The sequence below is a fragment of the Pan paniscus genome, chromosome 10 (genome assembly GCF_029289425.2).
Source record: "Pan paniscus chromosome 10, NHGRI_mPanPan1-v2.0_pri, whole genome shotgun sequence".
NCBI lineage: Eukaryota > Metazoa > Chordata > Mammalia > Primates > Hominidae > Pan > Pan paniscus.
In genome coordinates this window covers 85,985,868-86,008,318 of record NC_073259.2, presented here as the reverse complement: position 1 = coordinate 86,008,318, position 22,451 = coordinate 85,985,868, and the positions used below count along the sequence as shown (strand labels likewise).

General features: G+C 33.3%; 1 protein-coding gene across 14 annotated transcripts in view; it reads right to left on the bottom strand.

Moving 5' to 3' along the window:
• Positions 1 to 22,451, bottom strand: part of NAV3 (neuron navigator 3) — an 892,922-nt gene that overhangs the window by 236,381 nt on the left and 634,090 nt on the right. For all 14 annotated transcript variants that reach the window (XM_008958338.6, XM_063593553.1, XM_063593552.1 and 11 more), the window contains 2 exons: positions 11,499 to 11,571; positions 9,101 to 9,284 (listed from right to left, as the gene is read on the bottom strand). In XM_008958338.6, the coding sequence (XP_008956586.1) occupies positions 9,101 to 9,284; positions 11,499 to 11,571 (257 nt within the window). The remainder of the gene's footprint in view (positions 1 to 9,100; positions 9,285 to 11,498; positions 11,572 to 22,451) is intronic.

Below are 22,451 nucleotides of genomic sequence, written 5' to 3'. Positions count from 1 at the left end.
CATCAATTCAAACAAGTATCAACTTTTACCAGACTTTCAGATTTTCAGATAGGCCTTAACTAGGGAAGAATCAGAGTATATTACTTGATTCTGAAGAGAGAGAGAGAGAGAGAGTGTGTGTGTGTGTGTGTGTGTGTGTATCTCCTATCTAAACACTCTTATTGATTTTCAACTTTTGGAATCAATCTATACTAAAAGCATGGAAGAATCAGCTACCTGTACAAAATAGATTAATCATATGAACATTGGTAACAAAAAAAATAAAAGTGCCGATAACAGAGATTGGAAATTGTTAGTGGATGGAGGAGAACCAAACCGTAGTTTTAATATCCAGGTTTTACAAAATCGAATACCAAAAGATACTCTACAGGTGATTGAAAAAGAAATAAAGATGTTATTCCATTATATAAAGGTACAAAGTTAACCAATAAAAGAACTAAAGATAGTGGAGTGTAACTATGTTAGTAACACTCCTAGAAAGACCTGCCTATATTTGCTATCTCTTTTTTTAATTGACACATACAAATTGTACATCTCTCTCTGTATTTCCTCCCTCTCATTCTCTTTTGTACAGATTCCAATCAAGTTATCATAGCAACTACTTCACTGAAAGAGCTCTCATCAAAGTCTCCAGTGCAAAAGCGGTAAGTCAGTTCTCAGTCCTCATCCTACTTACATGCAACATTTCATGTAGTTGACATTCTGTAAATAATGGATAGAAACACAAACTCTGTACTAGATTGCCTTGATCCAATATACAGCCTAGTCTCTGTGAAACTATGCAATTTAATTGATCTTTCCATTTTCTGTTTCCTTATGTCAAAATTAATCTTGAGAATACAGTACAGGCCGGGTGTGGTGGCTCACGCCTGTAATCCCAGCACTTTGGGAGGCCGAGGCAGGCAGATCATGAGGTCAAGATCGAGACCATCCTGGCCAACATGGTGAAACCCCGTCTCTACTAAAAATACAAAAATTAGCCAGGTGTGGTGGCGTGTGCCTGTAGTCCCAGCTACTCGGGAGGCTGAGGCAGGAGAATCACTTGAACCCGGGAGGCGGAGGTTGCAGTGAGCCAAGCTGAGATCACGCCTCTGCACTCCAGCCTGGTGACAGAGTAAGACTCCGTCTAAAAAAAAAAAAAAAAAGAAAAAGAAAGAAAGAAAGAAAGAAAGAAAGAAAGAATACAGTATACACATCATAGGATTGTCGTGAGGATTGAGACAGTAAATGTATGTATAAACTATTTAGAATGGTTCAGAAAGGGCTCCATATAAGTTATGACTATTGATCTGTCTCTCCATTGAACACTTTCTGCACCTGCTTTCCAGGACATCAAGTTCTACTTTTCTTCCTACGTTACAGGCTAACTCTTTTTGGTCTCCTCTATCAGGTCTTGCCATCTCCTTGATCTCTAAATATTGGTAAGCTCCTGATCCAAGGCCTCAGTTCTCTTCTTCATCTATGTACAGATTTTGGTGACTTAATCATGTCTAGCCTCATAGCTTTTTATTGTTGCTATCTGCTTATTTTTCCATGATTTTTATCTATAGGCTCCATCTGTCCCTTAAACCCCAGTTTTGCAATTCCAATGGCCTCCTCAGTATTTTGGATATATCTCCTATATATTTCAAAGCTCACATGGCAATAAGTGAATATCTGACCTTCTCCCTACCAAACCTTTCCTCATATTTTTTTCTTCATTTCAGCAAATGGAAACGCCATCTTTCCAACAGCTAATACTACATCGATAACGTACAGTCTCACCTTTATAGCCTCCTTATCCATGCTAGAGTTTCCTTTCTGTTTACCAATTTCATTACAAGTCTATCAGTTTCTTCTGACACTACCTTCAAAACACATTTGGCATTTAACTTCCTCTCTGCACTTTCAACATGATAGCCCAAGCTTTTTCCATGACTTCTTGCTACCACCTTTTCCCTACTACACTCTATTTTCAACACAGCAGCCAATGTGACCACTTCATTTATGTGCCTGTCTATGTTCCTCATGGCACATAGTATCTTCCCCTCTCTCCAGGAATAAAAGTCAAAGTCTTTACAATGGCAACAGGGCCATACTAATTCTTATGTTTCTTTGAATTATATCCTACTCTTCTTCTGCCTCTTTCCCTCTGATCCAGCACAACTGGGATAGATGTTTTCTCTTCTTGAAGAAAAGCAGACAGGCTCTTAATTCAAGGTCTAAGAGCATTTCTTCTCTCAGCCTGAAACACTGCCCTGAGATATTCACCGACAACATTCTGTCATTTTCTTTGTTTAGTCTCATCATCTGAATGAGGACTTTCCTCGGTCCTCATTAAATTTAAATTAGCAAAAAATTGTTCCCACACATCTGATTTGCCCTTTTCTGATTTATTTTTCTCCATCATCAGCTGTCAAATTACTGGTAAATATTTTAATTAATTTTGTGTTATCTCCAATTACTAGAATGAAAGCTTCAAGAAAGCAAAGATTTTTTAATCTCTTTTGTCTTCTGCATATCTCCAGTGACTAGAAGATTGTCTAGAACATACTATGTGCTTAATAAAAGTTTGTAGAATCAATTAATGAGGGTGTAGAGAAGTGTGAATCCAATGAAAATGGTCAAATTGATGAATAGAAACTAGTGGTAGGAGCATTCTATTTAGCTATATGGAAGTAACTAATTAAAAAAATCTAAACTAATTAAAGGGGTTATTCTGCTTATTTAGACTGGGCATACAAAGGACTGAGCATTATTAAGCTATTTTATTGGAAATATTATTACTTTAAATTATTTTCATATATTTAATTAAACTTAGTGGAATGGGCAGACTTGATTAGAGAAAGAGAGAAAAGGGAGAACAGTAATGAGGTTGACTTAAGGTTTTTAATGTGGGTCAACGTATTTTATTACACATGTGATATGATCTTCAAGTGAAAGAAGGGAAGATGGAAATAGCTGGTTTGAGTGTCTATTATATGCTGTGTTATGCTAAGTAAGCATTTTATACATAAACCATTTCATCTGGTCTCTTCAAAACCCTTATGAGAAAGTTGACACCATTCCAATATTAGAGGAAGAACACTGGAATTTGAGCAGGTTAAAATCACTTGACCATGCCACTGCGCTGGGAATTGGCAAGCAGGACTCCAACCCATACTTGCTTGACTCTGAAATAACCAATATAGCAAGATGTTTAATCTTTACCCACATAAAATACATCCAAGAATACTGACATAGCGTCTGGGAATGATGGCTCAGGCCTATAATCCCAGCACTTTGGGAGGCTGAGGCGGGCAGATCATCTGAGGCTAGGAGCTTGAGACCACCATGGCCAACATGGTGAAACCATGTCTCCACAAAAAATACAAAAAAATAATAATAATAAACAGCTGGCCGTGGTGGTGGGCACCTGTAATCCCAGCTACTAGGGAGGCTGAGGCAGGAAAATGGCTTGAACTCGGGAGGCAGAGTTTGCAGTGAGCTGATACTGAGCCACTGCACTCCAGCCTGGGTGACAGAGCAAGATTCTATCTCAAAACAAAACAACAAAAATACTGATATAGATAAAATCTTATTTTATATTACATATATTTAAATTTTTAAACATTGATTACTGGGTTAATCAAGTCTTTATCACTCCAAATATAGCCAAATATTTTCTTGTAATGAATTTAAGAAACTTAAAATCTGAGTCCCACCTTTACTATAATATAATCTTCATCTATAACAACCGAAACACCAGTGTTAGAACATAACAAAAGTGTGTGCACGTGCACACACAAACTTTCTCTTAATATTACATACTCTTGGTTTCCAAATGCAGTCAGTTAAGAATAACTTCTTTCTCTTCAATTATTTCTCTCTAGAGATAAAAAAATCCTGCTTTAAGTAATGATTTTATAAATATCCCTCTTCTTTTCTGTTTTTGTTTTATTTAAAGTTTAATCGATTAACTGACTTTTTTTTAAAGAGCACACTATGGCCACAACACAGAACTGAGTTAGGCAACTAATTGAAGCCAGGTTCACAAGGGCTTAAATTACTAAAGCCTTCCTGTCATCTTAAATTAAACTTCCTTATATACTTCTCAAGATTTATAACCTTTGGCCAAAAAGCTGTAAACTGTCCCAGTTTCAGAGTGAATCTCCCAGAAGGAAATAATGTTTCCTGGAAAAGATACCCTGGAAGGCAAATGTCCTCTATGGTAAGAGGGTTCCAAAAGCAATGTGTGTGGTAGGGGTCACGGGAACCTTGGAAAGGGGCTGCAAGGGAACAGACAAGCCGTTCAGAAAACATGTACCCGGGGATTTCACAGTTTAACTTGTGAATCCTGTAGGAGCACATTCATCTTAACTGAAAGTGGACACATTCTTGATTTGCTCCTATAAAATCAAAAGCAAAAGGGCATATGATCATCTGCAGAGATCATAAACTTTCAAGTTCCCAATATATATTTTTTTAATTCAGAAAGATTTATCACCACTGGTTTTGCCACCTCTATCATCTATCTATGTAATCTCTTACCTCTACTTTCACATTCAATTTTCTTCTTTTTACATGTTTTAATTGTATACTACATAAACTATTCATGTGATTTAATAACCACTATCTGTGAGTTGGTAAAATTCATCAACTATTTGATAACAGGAAGGAAAATCATTTAATAATCTGTTCAAAAATTAAGATAAAAGTATGTATTTTAAGAAAAATCACGTCTTTTAAAAAAGCTTTTAGCAAATAAAAAAATTTATCTTTTACATGTACTATCATCCTAACACCTTGTATATAACCAGGTCAGTACATAAGAAAAATTAAATTTCATTTTATTTTTTTTTTACTGTAATGTTTTTCCAGGTATTCTTAGGAAAATCATGCATTCATTTACTGAGTGTTGTTGTCTGGTATGTGCTAGGTACTGCTTAGGGTTGAAATAGAATTTTCTTTTAGCTTTCCTGCCAACTAGAACTCTAATTGTCAAAATGCAACATATGAAAAAGTAAGGTTCACAGAAATAGCCTAGGATGAAAATGAATTTTATGAATTTTAAAATTATAGGATTTATTTTTACATTGTTTCTTAGAATAAGAAATAGGATTTCCTTCATCTCCCAATGAATACCTGTGGAAAATAACTATGATACCAACATTTATATATGATTTTTTTTTAGCATTTTATATTAAAACACTTCTCATATTTCCCCTCTTGGCTGGAGAGAAGAATTTTTATCTACCATTTTCAAAATAAAAAGAAAATTAAGAAATACAGAATGAACTAGTTTTATTTCATATATTAAACAAATGCAAATAAGATGCTTAATATTTTGGAATATAGCAATATATTGAATCTTTACCCACATAAAGTCCATCAAAAAAATACTGACATAGATAAAATCTAATTTTCATATCAAATATATTTAAATTTTAAAGAATTGATTACTTGGTTAATCAAGTCTTTATCACTCCAAATAAGCCAAATAATACCCTGTAATGAATTTAAGAAACTTAAAATCTGAATCCCACCTTTACTTTAATACAGATCCAGGTCCTGGCAGTCTGATTCCTGAGGTAAACTCTTAATAATTAGAGCTCTAGGTGCCACTTGAGCAGGACACACATGCATGCACACTTGTTCACACACACACACTCAAGCTCACATATAGCACATGACCCATGCACCTATAGATACATACACTCAAAGGTGGAGAGGGAGCTGAGAGAGCAGGAGAGCAGAATTTCTTACTCTATTCTTTCCTCTTGGTCCATGTTTTATTTTTTCTCCTGTATATTTCACTTGTTAACCTTTAAATCCAAATTTCTGTTTAAATGAAAGCTATTCAACTTCAGGAAAAACATCTGGAGTTTTTTTTCAAAATAGCAAAATCAAATTAAAAATTATTAATGTATAAAATAAATGTTGTGGAAATATGTAGAATTATGCCAATTTACTTTAAACAAAGAGAATAAAACAGAAACACTTTCACTGAACTGAAACAATGTGCCCTAAGAAATGTTTATTAGTCTACAGAGAAAAATATAAGAACATTTTCTGGCCAAATACCCAGAAAAGTATAGCAAGTTGACATTTAAACTATTTACTTGGAAGGAACTTTGAAATCAATAAAAAGACATCATAAATCATGATTTATGACTCACACCTCCAGCAAATGAAGATAAATTTGTCACTAGGAATTTTTCTGCATTAATTATCTTGGTTCTAACCCATAGATACTACATTATGTTCCTATGTATATTATCATTGTGGCCTTTTGAAAAATGCTTTAAAATATTGATTGCTACAGGTAAGTCCACATAAATTCTAATTTACATATTAATGTGATACACTAAATCTATATAAATAAAAATAAGTATTAATGTCTTAAATATCATATCCTTTAAACCATGTAAAAATTCTCTAAAAGTAAGACTAATGAAAGTAAGACTTGAACTCTTCTATATTCGGGTTCTGAATACTACTTTTATTAAAGCTGTTACTCTATAAACATTTATTAAATTATATATCAATTCAAAAAGTAATTAAATCCAATTTAGCAGAGAAAATTTTGCTAAAAGTCTACCACAGCCTTAAAGGCTTTAAAGGACACTGTTGAAAAGAATACTTTTCATAAACTTGTAATGAAAAATCGAGACATCCTTCCACAAAAGAGTATAAAAACCATGAGTATTATACATGGCTTTATATTTTAAACTACCCCATAGTTTCACAACAGCCATGTATATCCAGCAAGAAGAATAGGAAAATAAACAATTTCCTAAAAGGGTCATAACTACCAAGAAATTCTGGGCAAGAAATTCTAGACAATAAATTTCACATGGAAGATACAGAAAAAGAGTGAGGTAAAGCAATGTCAAATGATATTCCGTATCACTTCCAGAGTCAACATGCTTTACGTAAAATAATTTTATTTTCTTTATTTTTTCAGCTACTATTCTTGTGTCTTCTTTATTTAAATTGCTTAAACCAAACTCTAGTAAATATTATTTCTGGCACTTTTCAGAATCCATCTCTTTGTTGCAAACATCCACACAAAAAATAATAACACATAAAACATGATGTCATCCACTTTGTTCTTCTATATGCTTACGAACATCCAAGAAACTTAGCCTATAGAGATTTATTTTCCACTATGAGTCTTGTACAATCTCACTTGATATAACCAAAAGCCAAGATGAGCTTAAAGAACAGTCAAATATCTGCATTATTTTATAATAAAAAATATCCCCCATCACTTCATAAGCTTTATATTTTATGCTATGTTTTTAGTAAAACTATAGCTTTTTAAAAATTTATTTAAAAATTCACTGATGAGTGAAAATCTTCCAAAGGGAACCAAATTTACATGGTTGTATAGAGAAATAAATATTGTTTATTATGGAGTAACAAACAAGGTCCATATGAGGGTTGGTTGGTAGATGAAAGAGAGGTGATTTCTGAACAGTTGAACAACTGACAGTAAGTGGGAGGTGGTCCATAAATGTAGCTTGGAACATTATTTTAATTGTTTGAGTCATTTCTAATCACCAAACTCAAGGTTAACTGAATGTTAGTAGGTTTCAAGCTTGACTTCTAAGGTGGACAAAGTTAAATATTTACATTTGTTGACAAGTGTTTATATTTTCAAAGACGATGAAAGGGATTTTCATATCCTCTCTCCTCAAGAAAAATAATCATAACTATTTATGTAATAGAGCTAACTAACCAATACCCCAGTCATTGTTCAGGAACAAATATAGTAGCTTGTATGAAAGTTGTTAAGTGAAACTTCATTCTGTGATCATTTATTTTGATATGTAAACTATGTTAGACTATAGTCTAAGTTATTCCTTCAAATACTAGTCTAGTTGTTGCTATGTAGATATTTTAAGGATGTAATAAAAGTCTATAATCAATTGACTTTCAGTAAAGTTTACTTTAGATAATCTGGGTGATCTTGATTCAACTAGTTGAAAGAAAGTTCTTTTGTTTGTTTGTTTGTTTACTTTAGACAGAGTCTCGCTCTGTCACCCAGGCTGGATCTTGGCTCACCGCAACCTCTGCCTCCCTGGTTCAAGCAATTCTCTGCCTCAGCCTCCAGAGTAGCTGGGATTACACGCACCTGTCACCACACCTGGCTGCTTTTTGTATTTTTCATAGAGATGGGGTTTCACCATCTTGGCCAGGCTGGTCTTGAACTCCTGACCTTGTGATACATCCACCTCGGCCTCCCAAAGTGCTGGGAATACAGGCTTGAGCCATCGTGCCTGGCCGAAAGTTTGGCTTTTCAAAAGCAGAACTGAGGCTTCCTTCAGAGGAGAAATTCTACCTGCGTACTGCAATTTCAACTCATGATGAGATTTCTAGCCTGCCCTCCCAGCTGGGCTGCCCTTCAGATTTCATACTTGCCTAACCAGTATGCTCAATCATGCTAAACCAATTCTTTACAATAAATCTCTTGTTATATATCATTTACTTGCTTGACTCCTCTAGTTGAACACTGACTGATATAATTCTATATTGGAAAAAAATAATAATAATGGAAGAGAAAAGGAAGTTGCCATGATTTGGGAGCACTCCACCAGGCTGTGTCTACATATGCCAAAAGACTCAAGCCAGACAAATAATACATGTATGTGCATACACACATACACACACACACTCACGCACACACACACACACACATCAAAAACACTATGTTCCCAAACTTCAAACTCCTATGTTTAACAGACCTGAAATTTCTGACAGACTTAATTAATCAAAAATATCAATGAAAATAACTACACGACAGGAGACTAGGACTCAATAGCACATTCTAAATACTAAAGTCACTTGTAGAAGAAAGTAGCCATGCCACATTACTTACACCAAAGACATTTCACACTGTGATACAGAACAACAATCTTTAGAAAACAAACAAAATACGTCACCCAAAAGATGATAGATGTTGCTTGTCCAAGCAAAACAAGAGTGGTTTTAGTTTCTATTACACAAGTCAAATAATCCCATCACACTGATACAAGTACATGAGTACGTTTTTCAAACTTGTGGACAATAATTTGTTAAAAACAAGTTGTATCTACACAAACTAATTAGAAACACATTCCCTACTTCCTTTCCTTACCTGGACTGCATATCTTGTTGGGTTTTGGCCTGACTGGCTTCCGATGGAGGGGAAGCGTGAGTAACTCGCTGCTGAAGTTCCACCAAGGACTGATAGTACTGTTGTTGATGGTGTTGTTGCTGCTTGTAGCGAGATAAACTGAAAAACAGCCCTAGAATGGCTTTTAAGTTTCCATTTCTTATTTCTGTATGAAATGAAAAATACAAAAAAAGAATCATATGTATTCAATGTCTTTTTTAACAAATTCTAGATGCAATTCTCTTGAAATAAATCTATGAAGATAGAGATACAACTTAATTCACTCAGTCACAGTTGAATCACAAACAAACCTGAACTTCTGAAACATGTTAACATTTCCAAATAACTTGGAATTTCAGGGAGAGAATAAAAGGATAGAGGGTAAAAAGAACAAAGCACACTCAGAAGTGATATTCTTTGCTGACCTTGAACTACAATTCTTCTCGAGTTAGCTGCTTCTTAGAAATAAATGAGCTCTCTCTTGTGCTAACCATTTGATTTAGCATGTTGATTCCCTCACAAATATACACAGCTGTTGCCAACATAGCAGTGGCTACGAACTGGAGAAAGAAAGCCACTTAAATGTTGGTGGGCCTGCATTTATAAATATTGATGATGTGGGTGCACCTCCTAATACCAACTGGATTTGTTGCAATCAACTTTCTTTCTAAATCACCCACTCACCAACTCATTTATACATATTTATGTATGTATATATCCTCCAAGTATATATCCATATATATCAAAATATATGTGTAGGTATATCTTCCAAAAGCAGACATATCAATTTTAATGTTCCAATTCTTTTATTTTTAATTTATGCTATATATTAATAAATAAGGAGGATTAGCTTACGTCAGATAACATAATTGAATAAGCAGAAATCCTTGTTCTAACAGACAAAGTTCCTGTGTAAGATTTTCAAATATTGAATAAAAAAATTCAATTCACAATGTAGGGTACACATAAGCCTACATTTTTCTCCTGTAGTTATAACTTAAAAAAATAGGAAAAGAGAAGGAAGTAAAGCTTGAAAATAAGCTACACAACCTGTAATCATATTTTAAATAAAACTTGCTGTTGGCAATAAAATGCATCCTCCTCTGAGATTAAGGTTTTATGTCCCCTTTTGGAGCTTAGGAAAATTAACCAACTCTTTGGATTCCTTGCTGTCTGATGGTTTATCATATAACTCAAACTATGCAGTAAAATAATTAATATAAAATGACCCTCTGAGTTGTTCTATTTTTCCCCCAAACATTTCTCATAGTTTTCGTCATATTGAAGAGTTGGCTTCATCAATCTGAGGCTACAGTGAGAGAGTGTTAATTTTCTCCTATAAACCTGAAAGATTTTGTTTAAAGAGTCTTTAAAAAATTATTGTTTTATTATTTTGCATGTTTAACTAATTTAGAGAGTAAATTTTGAGCATTCATATATATTTTAAAGATGAATGAAAATCAATAGGCTTATATTAATAAAGGTTTTCATAAGGAAGAGACATAAAAAGTGAATAAATGGCAGCATTTCTAGCCTGTAACTACTTAGCAACATATTATCCTGGGGAATTTTACTCAAATGTCATTCTAAGTTACAGAACTACCAGTTAGGTTTGAACCTAAGCTTCTTGGTCATTAAATGTGTAATTTAATTATATATCATAACATGCAAATATAAAAAATTTAAATATCAGTGTTCTCAAGTATGGCAAATTTTATCTTAAGTGTAGCAAGCTTTTGCAAACTTTTGCCACCTTTATAAGTGAAAGTAAAATAAACTCAGAAAAAAGATCAATGTCAAAATTTGTTCAAGGTTTCCCCATTTTGCTATCTTTCAATTTTAGTGATGATCTTTTGAATCTTTAATGATTTAAAACATTTATATATAACAGTGATTAACGCTGTTAGTTCTAATTATTTAAGACTTCATACTGACTTAAACTTACCAACTATTTTGACTATTTCTACCAACTTGAATATATTATAGAAATGTTATTGATAAAATAATATTTTAAGGCTTAATTAAAATATTTTACCTGTATTTATGTCCATCCAACATTTATCTAATTATCTATTAATCTACTTAAGAAATCTAATTATACTATAAACTAGTAATAACATAAAGATATTTTTTTGATTCACTCCTCTCCCATATAGTTGGTTATGAAAAGAACAGCTCTGGCAAAATAAGGAAAACATTTAAATACTTAAAGCACATACTAATAACCATTATGTTTATGTTTTGGTTGTCTTGAAGACTTCACCAATTTCCTTTATCATATTAAGGAGACGTATACTCCAATGTTACATTTCTTACATTATAAAAAATAATTTAAAAACATTGATGCCATTTGTGACAATTCAGTCATTCTTTTTCTTACCTTCAGCAGATAGACCTTGAACATTTACCCCTCTGGCTGCTAGAAAACTAAGGCAGACATCAACATTTTCAATCTGCAACATGAAAAGCAGTGAAAAAGCAACTTAGAGGATTATATTTTAACAAATACATGTGCCAAAATGAAACCAGAAAGAACGATAAAGAATGAATAGTTTACATTCATTTCATACTAGAAGTCTTAACCAGAGTTTAACTAGAATTATTTTGGCTAATTGTAGAATGAATATAAAGCTTTCATTGTACAGCTGGTACTTACAAACAATTCATAAAGGCCTGATAAAGAATGGCATTCTTGCAGATTAGCAACCCACCTACTTAACATAAAACTGGATCTTGTATTTTGCAAATAAGTCCCAGTGAAAGCATCCATACAGACTGAGATTGTTGCATGTGTGAGTCTTAGAATGTTAGGATGTGGGTAATTTAGATTCAACCAGCAGTATTTGTCAAGTACGTCAAAAGATAGATAGATGGAGACAGGTTTGAAACAACATGAAAATGAAGCATATTTTCATCCTAAACATAGCAAATACTTATTTTAAAAATTATATTTGTATTTCTAGAGGTGAATAATCTGCTGATTAAATATAGGTATTTTGTTTGATATTTTAAAAGGGTGATTCCCATGGCACTTTTTGTTTGTTTGTGTTTTTGATTTTGAGACAGAATGTTGCTCCGTCACACAGGCTGGAGTGCAGTGGCACAATCTTGGCTCACTGCAACCTCCCTCTCTCGGGTTCAAGCGATTCTCCGGCCTCACTCTCCCAAGTAGCTGGGACTACAGGTGCACGCCACCACGCCCGGCTAATTTTTTATATTTTTATAGAGAGGGGTTTTGCCATGTTGGCCAGACTGGTCTTGAACCACTGACCTCAAATGATCCACCCGCCTTGGCCTCCCAAAGTTTTAGGATTACAGGCGTGAGCCACCATGCCAGGCCCCATGGCTTTTAAATGATTGGTTTCAATATGATTATCAGTTTATAATCATTTAGGGTGAGAAGCAAAAAAATAAAAAAATAAAAATTTGATCATGATATTATATAGCAGTGACACAGCTAAGATGCGTAAGAGCATAGAAAGCTAAAAAGTTCCAATTCTTTGTGATCCATCTCCCTGGATTTGGGGGTATTCTATAAATCTTTAGATTCTACAATAAAGAAGAGATTTAAAATTAATAACTTGGCAAGGTCCTATTGTCTGTCTTACTAAATTCTCATCGAAAGCTATGCATGAGGACACACAGAGTTCTGCCAATGTCCTCCCTAGCTTAGCTTCATAGCAAGGTCAAAATGTCTCTTAAAGAAAATGAAAAGAAAAAAATAGATTCAAGAATCTATCCTTATAAAATAGAGAAACTATTTACGTTCCTTTAAAATAGTAATTTTGTACAAAAATTGATAATATACAATGATATGCTTTTTGCTTAAAAATGACCACAGCCAAGATATACTCATTTATTTTGAGGGAAAAAAAATTTATATTAATTAACTTCAAAGTAAGTTTTACTGAAATTATTCTACTGAATAAATAATAGAGTTGAAGATGCTGAATACAACATAATATAATAAATCTTATTGTTCTGCAGATCACCATCTGAATATCCAATGAGGCGATAGCGCTGAAATATATATTAATCCTTTCCTTTCTTCATATTTCATTCTGCCGCTAGCTATAAGATTATATAAGGAAGGAAAAGAGGAGGAACAATAACAAGAAATGAGGCAAATTTGATGTTCTCTATCCATCCACAGTATTCTTGTAAATGTATTTCTTTCAGATCCATTAAAAATTAGTAAAAGAAAGATGCCAAATAATTATTGTGGCCTAATATTAAGAAAGATAATGTGATGGAATATTTTTAAATGTTTGCAAGAGCAGTCCTAAAGTTCTTGATTTCAATGCAATTATATGCCTTTTATAGAAAGAAGGAAGATTTCTGACCCAAATGTGATTTGCTACAAAATGTTAATAGGATATTATTACCTAAAGTTTAGTTACTCATATTATACATGAACAGGTTAGCTCACTGAAAATCCAGAAAAGGCTCATTGAGTCTGTAACTAAGTTTGTAAGATAATTTTTTGCCTACCATTTAACCAGCATATAAAATAAACTGATTCCTAAATTGAGTGTTAGACACAACTCTCTCTCTCTCAACTTGCACCACAATCAGAAGGGGAATGTAAAAGAGAAGAAGAAGAAAAGGAGAAGGATAAGGAAAGAAAGAAGAAGGAGAAGGAGAAAAAGGAGGAGGAGGGAAGAGGAGGGAGGAGGAGGGAAGAGGAGGGAGGAGGAGGGAGGAGGAGGGAGGAGGAGGGAGGAGGAGGGAGGAGGAGGGAGGAGGAGGGAGGAGGGAGGAGGAAGGGGAGGGTGAAGGAGGAGGAAGGAGGAGGAGGAGCAGAAGGAGGAGAAGAAGGAAGGAGAAGGAAGGAAGGAAGGAGGGAGGGAAGGAAGGAAGGGGAAGGAGAACAACAACAACAAATGATTGATAATACATTCTTTTTTATTTTCAAATGTATTTATCAGGAGCATTCAACCATTTTTACTATTCTTTCATAGTCATTCATTATGAGGACGAGCAATTTAAGATAGTTAGTTATGTTCCCCATTATTGCCTGAGTAGCTAAGTAATAGCAACAGTATAAGTACTTGAATACAGTTTCCAATATGACTATTAAAGGCTAGTTCATTAAAGCACATTTATTTATTCAACAACATGTATTGTTAAAATTAACAGTTTACCAAAATTTATTTTCTCACAACGTATCAGCATAATAAACATGACTTTCAAGAAAATAATACCGTTTCCCCACTTAATTCTAGTCCTTCTGTAAATTCAATAACATTTGTTAGTACATAGTAGGCTACACATTTTACAATAAAAAGAAGTGGTTTTAAGATATCTTGTTAAATGCCATTTATATGGTCACTTTCTCACCAGAGGCATACCTTAAGATAATTTGAGTGGATTTTTTAAGGATAAAATGATATTCTCTGGTTAAGAATTTTATTTCAAGAAATTGTAAAGATTTTATCATTCCCGTTTTTAATATGGATTTCCTTTAAATATCTCTCAGTTATTATAAATAGACCTAGTACAAACACTGCTTTAATTGCTTTTTTCCATATTTAATGTCAATTTTTTTAACTAAAAACCTCTAAAACTTTTTGGTAACTTACAAACAGATAAAAGTTATTTTACCATCAAATTGAGCCAAATAATTGTAATCTGTTTTATTTTCCTTCATTATTGTTTGAATCAGATATCAAACAAACAAAATTCAAATCATATTTTAACACCAAAAATTTGGGTGAAATTTTAATTAGAATCACTTCATGTACCCTAATATTTTCTAAAATATTGACTGTGTCCCACAGCAAGAAATAAATTGAACAGCACAACCCAATATGCACATACATAATTATAATGGAGTCAAAGTTTCACGGAATAATACTTTACCTTACTAAATTCAGGTTACTGTGATGCTTCCTAGTGCACTGTACTGTCTTCTGTTTAATCTATTTAGATGTTGCTTAAAATCTACTAGATGGATTTCAGAGTCCATTAATGGATGGTAATCCACAATATGTAAAACACTGCCCTAAGAAGACCAGAGCATTGCCATGCCTACATTGCCTCTTTTCTGGTGGGGTTCGTGGCAGGTGGTATGCAGTAGGGGGCATATTCAAGGGTAGCAACAAGGTTAGTGAAGAGACAGTGAAGGTGATGAGAAATGGTCAGATTCTAGATGTTTTCTGAGAGAAATTGATGGGAAGATATGGCATTTGAGAGAAAGAGAAGAGTCAAGAATAACTCCAAGGTTTTGGGCTTTAATCACAAGAAGGATGAAGTCTGTATCCAATGAGATGGAAAAGATCATGAATGGAAGTCGGAAGTTTCTTTTTCGACATGTTGTCTGGTCCATCAAACATTCAAAAGTAGATGGTTAGTAGGCAGTAGGACACACAATCTGGAGTTCAATTGAGAGGTTGGAGTGGAGATCTAAATTCAAATTTTTTGGTAATGTGAATGAAGTCTTGAGGGTGGATTATCAACAAAAGTGTGTAGACATAAAAGAAGAGGAACAAACATTGAGCCTTAGGAGATTATCCTTGGGAGGAAGAGGAGGAACCAACAGAGAAGAGTGAACAAAGCCACCGGGAAGTATGAGGAAAATCAGGAGAGGATGGGGTACAGAAAACCACCTGAAGAAAGTATTTTAAGCACAAGGGAAAGATGAGCCCTATCAAAAGCTGCTAACAAGTCATGTACGACAAGAGCTAAGAGTTGACTATTAGATTTAGAATTAAATAAATAAATTCATGAAAGGTGCTCATAATAGTGCTTATCAAATAGCAAATGCTCACATATCTAAATTAAATATTAAAGTATATATCATAACATTATACACACATGAATTAAATATTAAAGTATATGTTACATATTACATGTGTGTGTTTGTATGTGTGTAATGTATACATAGAGGACCAGCCAGAATGTAACCTTCATGATGGTTTTTATTTTGTCTACACTCTCTCCTCAGTCTACTTTAATCATATATATATTACATATATGTAACATACATTACTTATATTATATAACATATATTACATATATTACATGTATGTAATATATAATTTAATATATTGCATAATATATATTACATATATAGTAATATATATTCAAAGATATTATATATATTATAGATACATAATATATAATATATACTTTAATAATATATATTACATATACAGTTATATATTATTAAAGTATATATTATATATTTAATATATTACATATATGTCTTATACATGTAATAGATACATATGTTTATATACATATATTACATGTATGAGACATGTATACACATAATAAACATTTATACTAAATATATAATGTATTTATATTAATATATTTATTATATTACATATATGTATATGTGTAATATATACATATGTGTATATTGCATATGTCATACAGATATGTAATATATGACATATACTTTAATACTTTAATAATATATTATTACATATATAGTAATACCTGTTATTAAAATATATATTATATATTGCAAATATGTCTTATGCATGTAATATAGACATGTATATAGTAATATATCATTAAAGTATATATTATATTACATATATGTCTTATACATGTAACATATACATATATACATATATGCGTATACATGTAACATATACATATATACATATATGCGTATACATGTGACATATACATATATACATATATGTGTATACATGTAGCATATACATATATACATATATTACATGCATAAGACATAGGCATGTATACACATAATATATTAAACACATGTATATTGAATATATATGTTCATATTAAATATCAATATATTAATATATTATATATGTGTGTAATATATACATATGTGTATATTACACATACCATACATGTATGCATTTTTATTACATATATGTATTGTATATTTATATACTGCATATGTATATATCATACATATGCATATATTATATACATGATACATATGTGTATGATATATAATATATAGCATATACTTTATATATTACTATATATGTAATATAATCATATATGTAATGCTAATATGTATAAACATTGTTAAAGTATATATAATAGTATATTACATACATTACATATATGTTATATATTATAGGTAATATATGCTATGTGTTATTAAAGTCTATATCATATGTGTTACATATATTACAGTGTGTTATATATATATGTATTTATGTATATGTGTGTGTGTGTGTGTGTGTGTGTATATATATATGACTGGCCAGAATGTATACTCTCTATTGATTCTTTTTAATTTTGGCTACTGCTCTCTCCCCAGTCTAAATGTATGACTTAGGTGATCTACAAACAATTGCTGAGGAAACAAATGAACTACAGCAAGAATAAAATAGTGTTTTCATGCTTGAAGCAGTCAAATAAAAAAGAGAAATAATTAAACCCTAATTGGAAATAATATTAGTAGTCAAATTAATTATGTCTCCTGAACATTGACCCTGATGAGCTGACTTACTTCTATGGCATCCTAAGCCTCTCCTCTGATATACATGAACTCATGTCTGCTGGTGGGAGCTGATGTCTCTCTTCACACATTTACCCTCCTACCCCCAGGACCTCACACCATGGCCAGGCACAATCAATGCTTAATGCATTATTGTTGACTATCTGAATGAATTAATAAATTTAGACATAGCATCAGTTATAATCTGTAATAGCATTTGGCCTGCTATATGTCCAAAACTTAGTTTTTGTTTTTTGTTGTTGTTGTTTTTTTTTTGTCGGGTCAGAGAGGAATATACTACTCTGGAGTAGAAAAGATGTTGATGAGAATAGAAAACCAAAACATGATCACAACAGGCAAGTGAGTGAGAAATGGAAGTGCCAAGGGGTTAGTCAAGTTTTGAGCTTTTAATTAACATTTAGAAAAATCAATAGTCCATAAAAATTGAAATGATGTGTGGGGAAAATTTGTTACCATTATATTTTGGGATTAATAGAAATAAATGATTTCAAAAAAATTCCATGATGGTGGGGCCCATAATAATCATTTTAGCTGATTTTTTCAATTTAAGAAAAATTAAAAGCAGATAATATGTATAATTACTTAGAAGAGTCAGTTAAATTTTACATGTAAAACACTTAGCACAATACAGTGTACATAGTAGGGATTCAATAACCCACAACAACAAAAAATACCTTTTGTTATTATAACAGTTTTTAATATTAATGGAGGGTAACAACGCTATAATGGTATAAATGATGCCATTTCACATCATAGCCCCTTTCACTTTTGGTATTACACAGAGTTTCCTGAGAATTATCTGTATCCCAGTAAACTCAGTTCCCAAATTTTTAATCTAGTATTTCTTAAACTCTACTACACTTAAGAATTAACCGAGGATCTTTTAAGCCCATAGAGCCCAATTTACATTTACGAACTCAAAAGTTTAATCAGAATGTCAGCAGATAGAAGCCAGTTTTCATTATACATTACAAATCTGCAGGTGATTCCAATTTGTAGCAAAACTTGTAAATTACAACTTCCAACTATGTTCTTCAAAGAAAGTAACTGCAGATAATTTCAGTTTAATACCATGTCGTTGCAGGAATTGCACTGTTCACACTAGAGTAATACATTATATTTTTCTTATTTGGACCATAATACTATATAATTCATGTGTTATTCCTGTGATATTAAAACACGTATTCCTTTATAGCAGTAATACAAAGAAATTCATTATGATTTCAACGGACACCACATTTTTCATTTGGCTCAGGTAACAGTCAAATCTGTAGCTTATGGACAGTCACCTCAGGACATTTACTTGCCTATTATTATGTCAGGCACAATTTAATGTCAAGCACAAATTCTTGGGCCCTTCTTTTCTACTTGTGGTTTATCTTTTATTGGCATGGAACACCTACTTTCTCTCTCTTTTTCATGTTAAATTTAAGCATGGCTTGATAACTATAAAAATGTTGGCTGTGTAATGAAAATAAAATGAAAAGTTTCTGAGAGCTAGATCTAGTCATTATTTTCAGAAGTATCCAAATGCATGGATACATTGAGCCTTGAGGTTTTGGGATTTCATCAAAATACTTAATCTTATCATAATGCCCTAAAGAAAAACAGTTTTGTTAGAGTAATTCTTCAAATGGACTGTTATTTTCTTTATTATAGAAACTAAACAAATGTAATAGAAATTGGTCCATATTTTTAGAATTGAGTAGTTTCTACCTATATACTTAATATTAGCATCCTGTAACACTACCATTGTTTCACGTTCTATCAAACACACTATTTATTTATTCACTCATCACACATTTATTAAACTTATTTTATGCCTGAAAATGTGCTCTGTGCTACAGAGATCAATTTCGAGACACAACCACTATTTTCATATATTCTAAAGAGCACCAAATTATTTCAACTACTCACATGAAAAATGGAACAGAAATTTTTCAAGGCAGAATTTTTCTGATTGTCTATTTTCATAGCTGTGTATTTATACTGACCCTTACATACTTGCTAAATATGAGCATGTCTGATTGCTAAATTACAAATTGGGTTTCAGATGAGAAGAGGAAGAATTTTCATCACCTTCACATATGAAAACTCAAGACACTTACCAGTGTATTTTTAACTACAATTATTTTGTTAAACCTGAGAGTTAACACGTGTTCTTGACATATCAACCATAGAGTGTGTATTAGAAACACTGATATTGGCAGGGCACGTGGCTCACGCCTGTAATCCCAGCACTTAGGGAGGCCAAGGCGGGCAGACAACCTGAGGTAAGGGGTTCGAAACCAGCCTGGCCAGCATGGCAAAGTCTGTCTCTACTAAAAATACAAAAATTAGCCAGACATGGTGGCAGGCTTCTGTAATCCCAGCTACTCCAGGGAGGCTAAGGCATGAGAATCACTTGAACCTGCGAGGCAGAGGTTGCAGGGAGCCGAGATCACCCCACTACACTCCAGCCAGGGGGACAGAGCGAGACTCTGTCTCAAAAAAAAAAAATACTGATAGTTATTCATTTCAGTGATGAATAAACTATTCTAAAAATGTAATGCTTTTAATTAGCATAGCTCTTTATTGAACTCATACATTTTAAGCTGTGTGTTTTATTACAGCCAGCCTTTTAGCATTTTTTACTGCAAATATAACATGTTTCAGGACATGTAATTGGAAGAATCTATCACAATATCAACAAAGTAATATCTTGTCTATTCACATTTTTTTACACTTATGGATAGTTAATGAACATTACAGTTTGGTACTAAATACCAAGATATGATTAATAACCTCCTTATAGTTTGTGATTAAATCTAAACCATGGCACAACACTTAACACTAAGTGATTAATTCATTCAGCAACTATAGACTGTTTGTTATGGTCAAAGAGCTCTGCTCAATGGTGAAGCGATATAAAAATGAATGATAAGATCTTTGCCTTTGTGAGCTTGTAAAATAGCTGAGGAGACAGAAAAGATTTATAAATTGTCATAACGCAAGGCATAACATGATAAATTTCAAAGAGAATTATAAACAACTCTGTAGAGCAGCGAGGAGAATGGAGTTATCAATTTCCACTACAGATACAGAGAAAGCTTCATATAAGTGTCATTTAGACTTAAAAGCTAAGTTGGGCCTGGGTGTGGTGGCTCACGCCTGTAATCCCAGCACCTTGGGAGGCTGAGGTGGGTGGATCACCTGAGCTCAGGAGTCTGAGACCAGCCTGGCCAACATGGTGAAACCCTGTCTCTACTGAAAATACAAAAATCAGCTGGGTGTGGTTGCATGTGCCTGTAATCCCAGCTACTCTGGAGGCTGAGGCAGGAGATTCGGCTTGAACCCGGGAGGAGGAGGTTGCAGTGAGCCGAGATCACACAACTGCCCTCCAGCCTGGGTGACAGAGTGAGACTCTGTCTCAAATAAATAAATAAATAAATAAATAAAAAGCTAAGTTGGATTTTATATAAGGTTAGACAAGCATCAGAAGGAGGAACAGGGCATACCAACCAGAGCAACTATAAGGAAAACTGTTCACAAGGATGCTTGAGAAGTGATCGCTCCAGTCCTTACCTTCTGCAGTTATGCTTATAGAGCTGACTTTGACCTCGGATTTAAAACACTGTGTTGCCCATTGGACTCAAACCCTGCTACAATGTAAAAAGTTAAATAATCATAAACCAGATAGCAGGTATAATACCTCAAAGATTTATTTCTCTCTCCATAAGAAATGCATCCAAGTTAGAAAATGGCTAAAGTGCTAGATATTGCTCTTGCCAATCATACATAGAGAATGTCTAGAAAAACGTAAACCAATCCTAACTTTGGATATTTCAGGAAGGTAGATTCTTTTGTGACTTGTGCTATTTTTCATGAACTATACTTCTCATTTTTCACATTAAACATGTAATACTAGTGCCATTACATAAATTAAATTAATAAATTTTCAATTAAAAAATAGATAAGATGTTTTAGTTTGAGCAAATGCCAATCCTAACACTGAATTCAAGTAATTACATAGAATTTATCCTAAGATTTTAACTAGACATAAATTTTTTCTGGAGAGTTAAAGTAAAATACAGTAATATTTTTGCTTTGGTTAAAATTTGTAGGATGCTTGTTTTCCTTCATTCATTTAACAATTATTGGTTCATCGAGACATTTCCAAGCCCTAAAAAGTATATAGTTTTACAGGCAAGGGAGGTAATTCCAATTTAATGCAATAAATATTATGACACAGAAACACAGACTCCTAGAAAAGAATGCAGAAGGGTCTATTTCTTTTTTCTTTCTTTTCTTTTCTTTTTTTGAGACAGGGTTTTACTCCCATTGCCCAGGCTGGCGTGCAGTAGCACAATCTTGGCTCACTACAACCTCCACCTCCTGGGCTCAAACGATCCTCCTGCCTCAGCCTCCTGAGTAACTAGGACTACATGTGTGCACCACCATGCTAGGTTAATTTTTGTATTTTTAGTGGAGATGTGATTTCACCATATTGGCCAGGCTGGTCTTGGACTCCTGACCTCAAGTGATCTACCATGCTTGGCCTCTCAAAGTGCTGGGATTATAGGTGTGAGCCACTGCAGCTGTCCAGAAGAGTCTATTTCTGATCAGAGGCCAAAAAGACTAGGAAAGGAGAAAGTTATTAGTAACTAAGACCTACCTAACATAGTAACAAAGATATGTTATTTTGAAGTTGTCATTACTATACCAATTTATTATAAAAGTGTTGATCAGAGAACTGAATTGATATGCCCAAGGTCACTCAGAGCCCATGTTCGTAACCCCCACATTTTGCTGCTTTAAGGGAAGCCTGAGTTAGTCCCTGAGAGGTTAGGAAGGGTTTGCTGAAGGAGGGGATGTGGTACGAGGTGAACGCGGGAA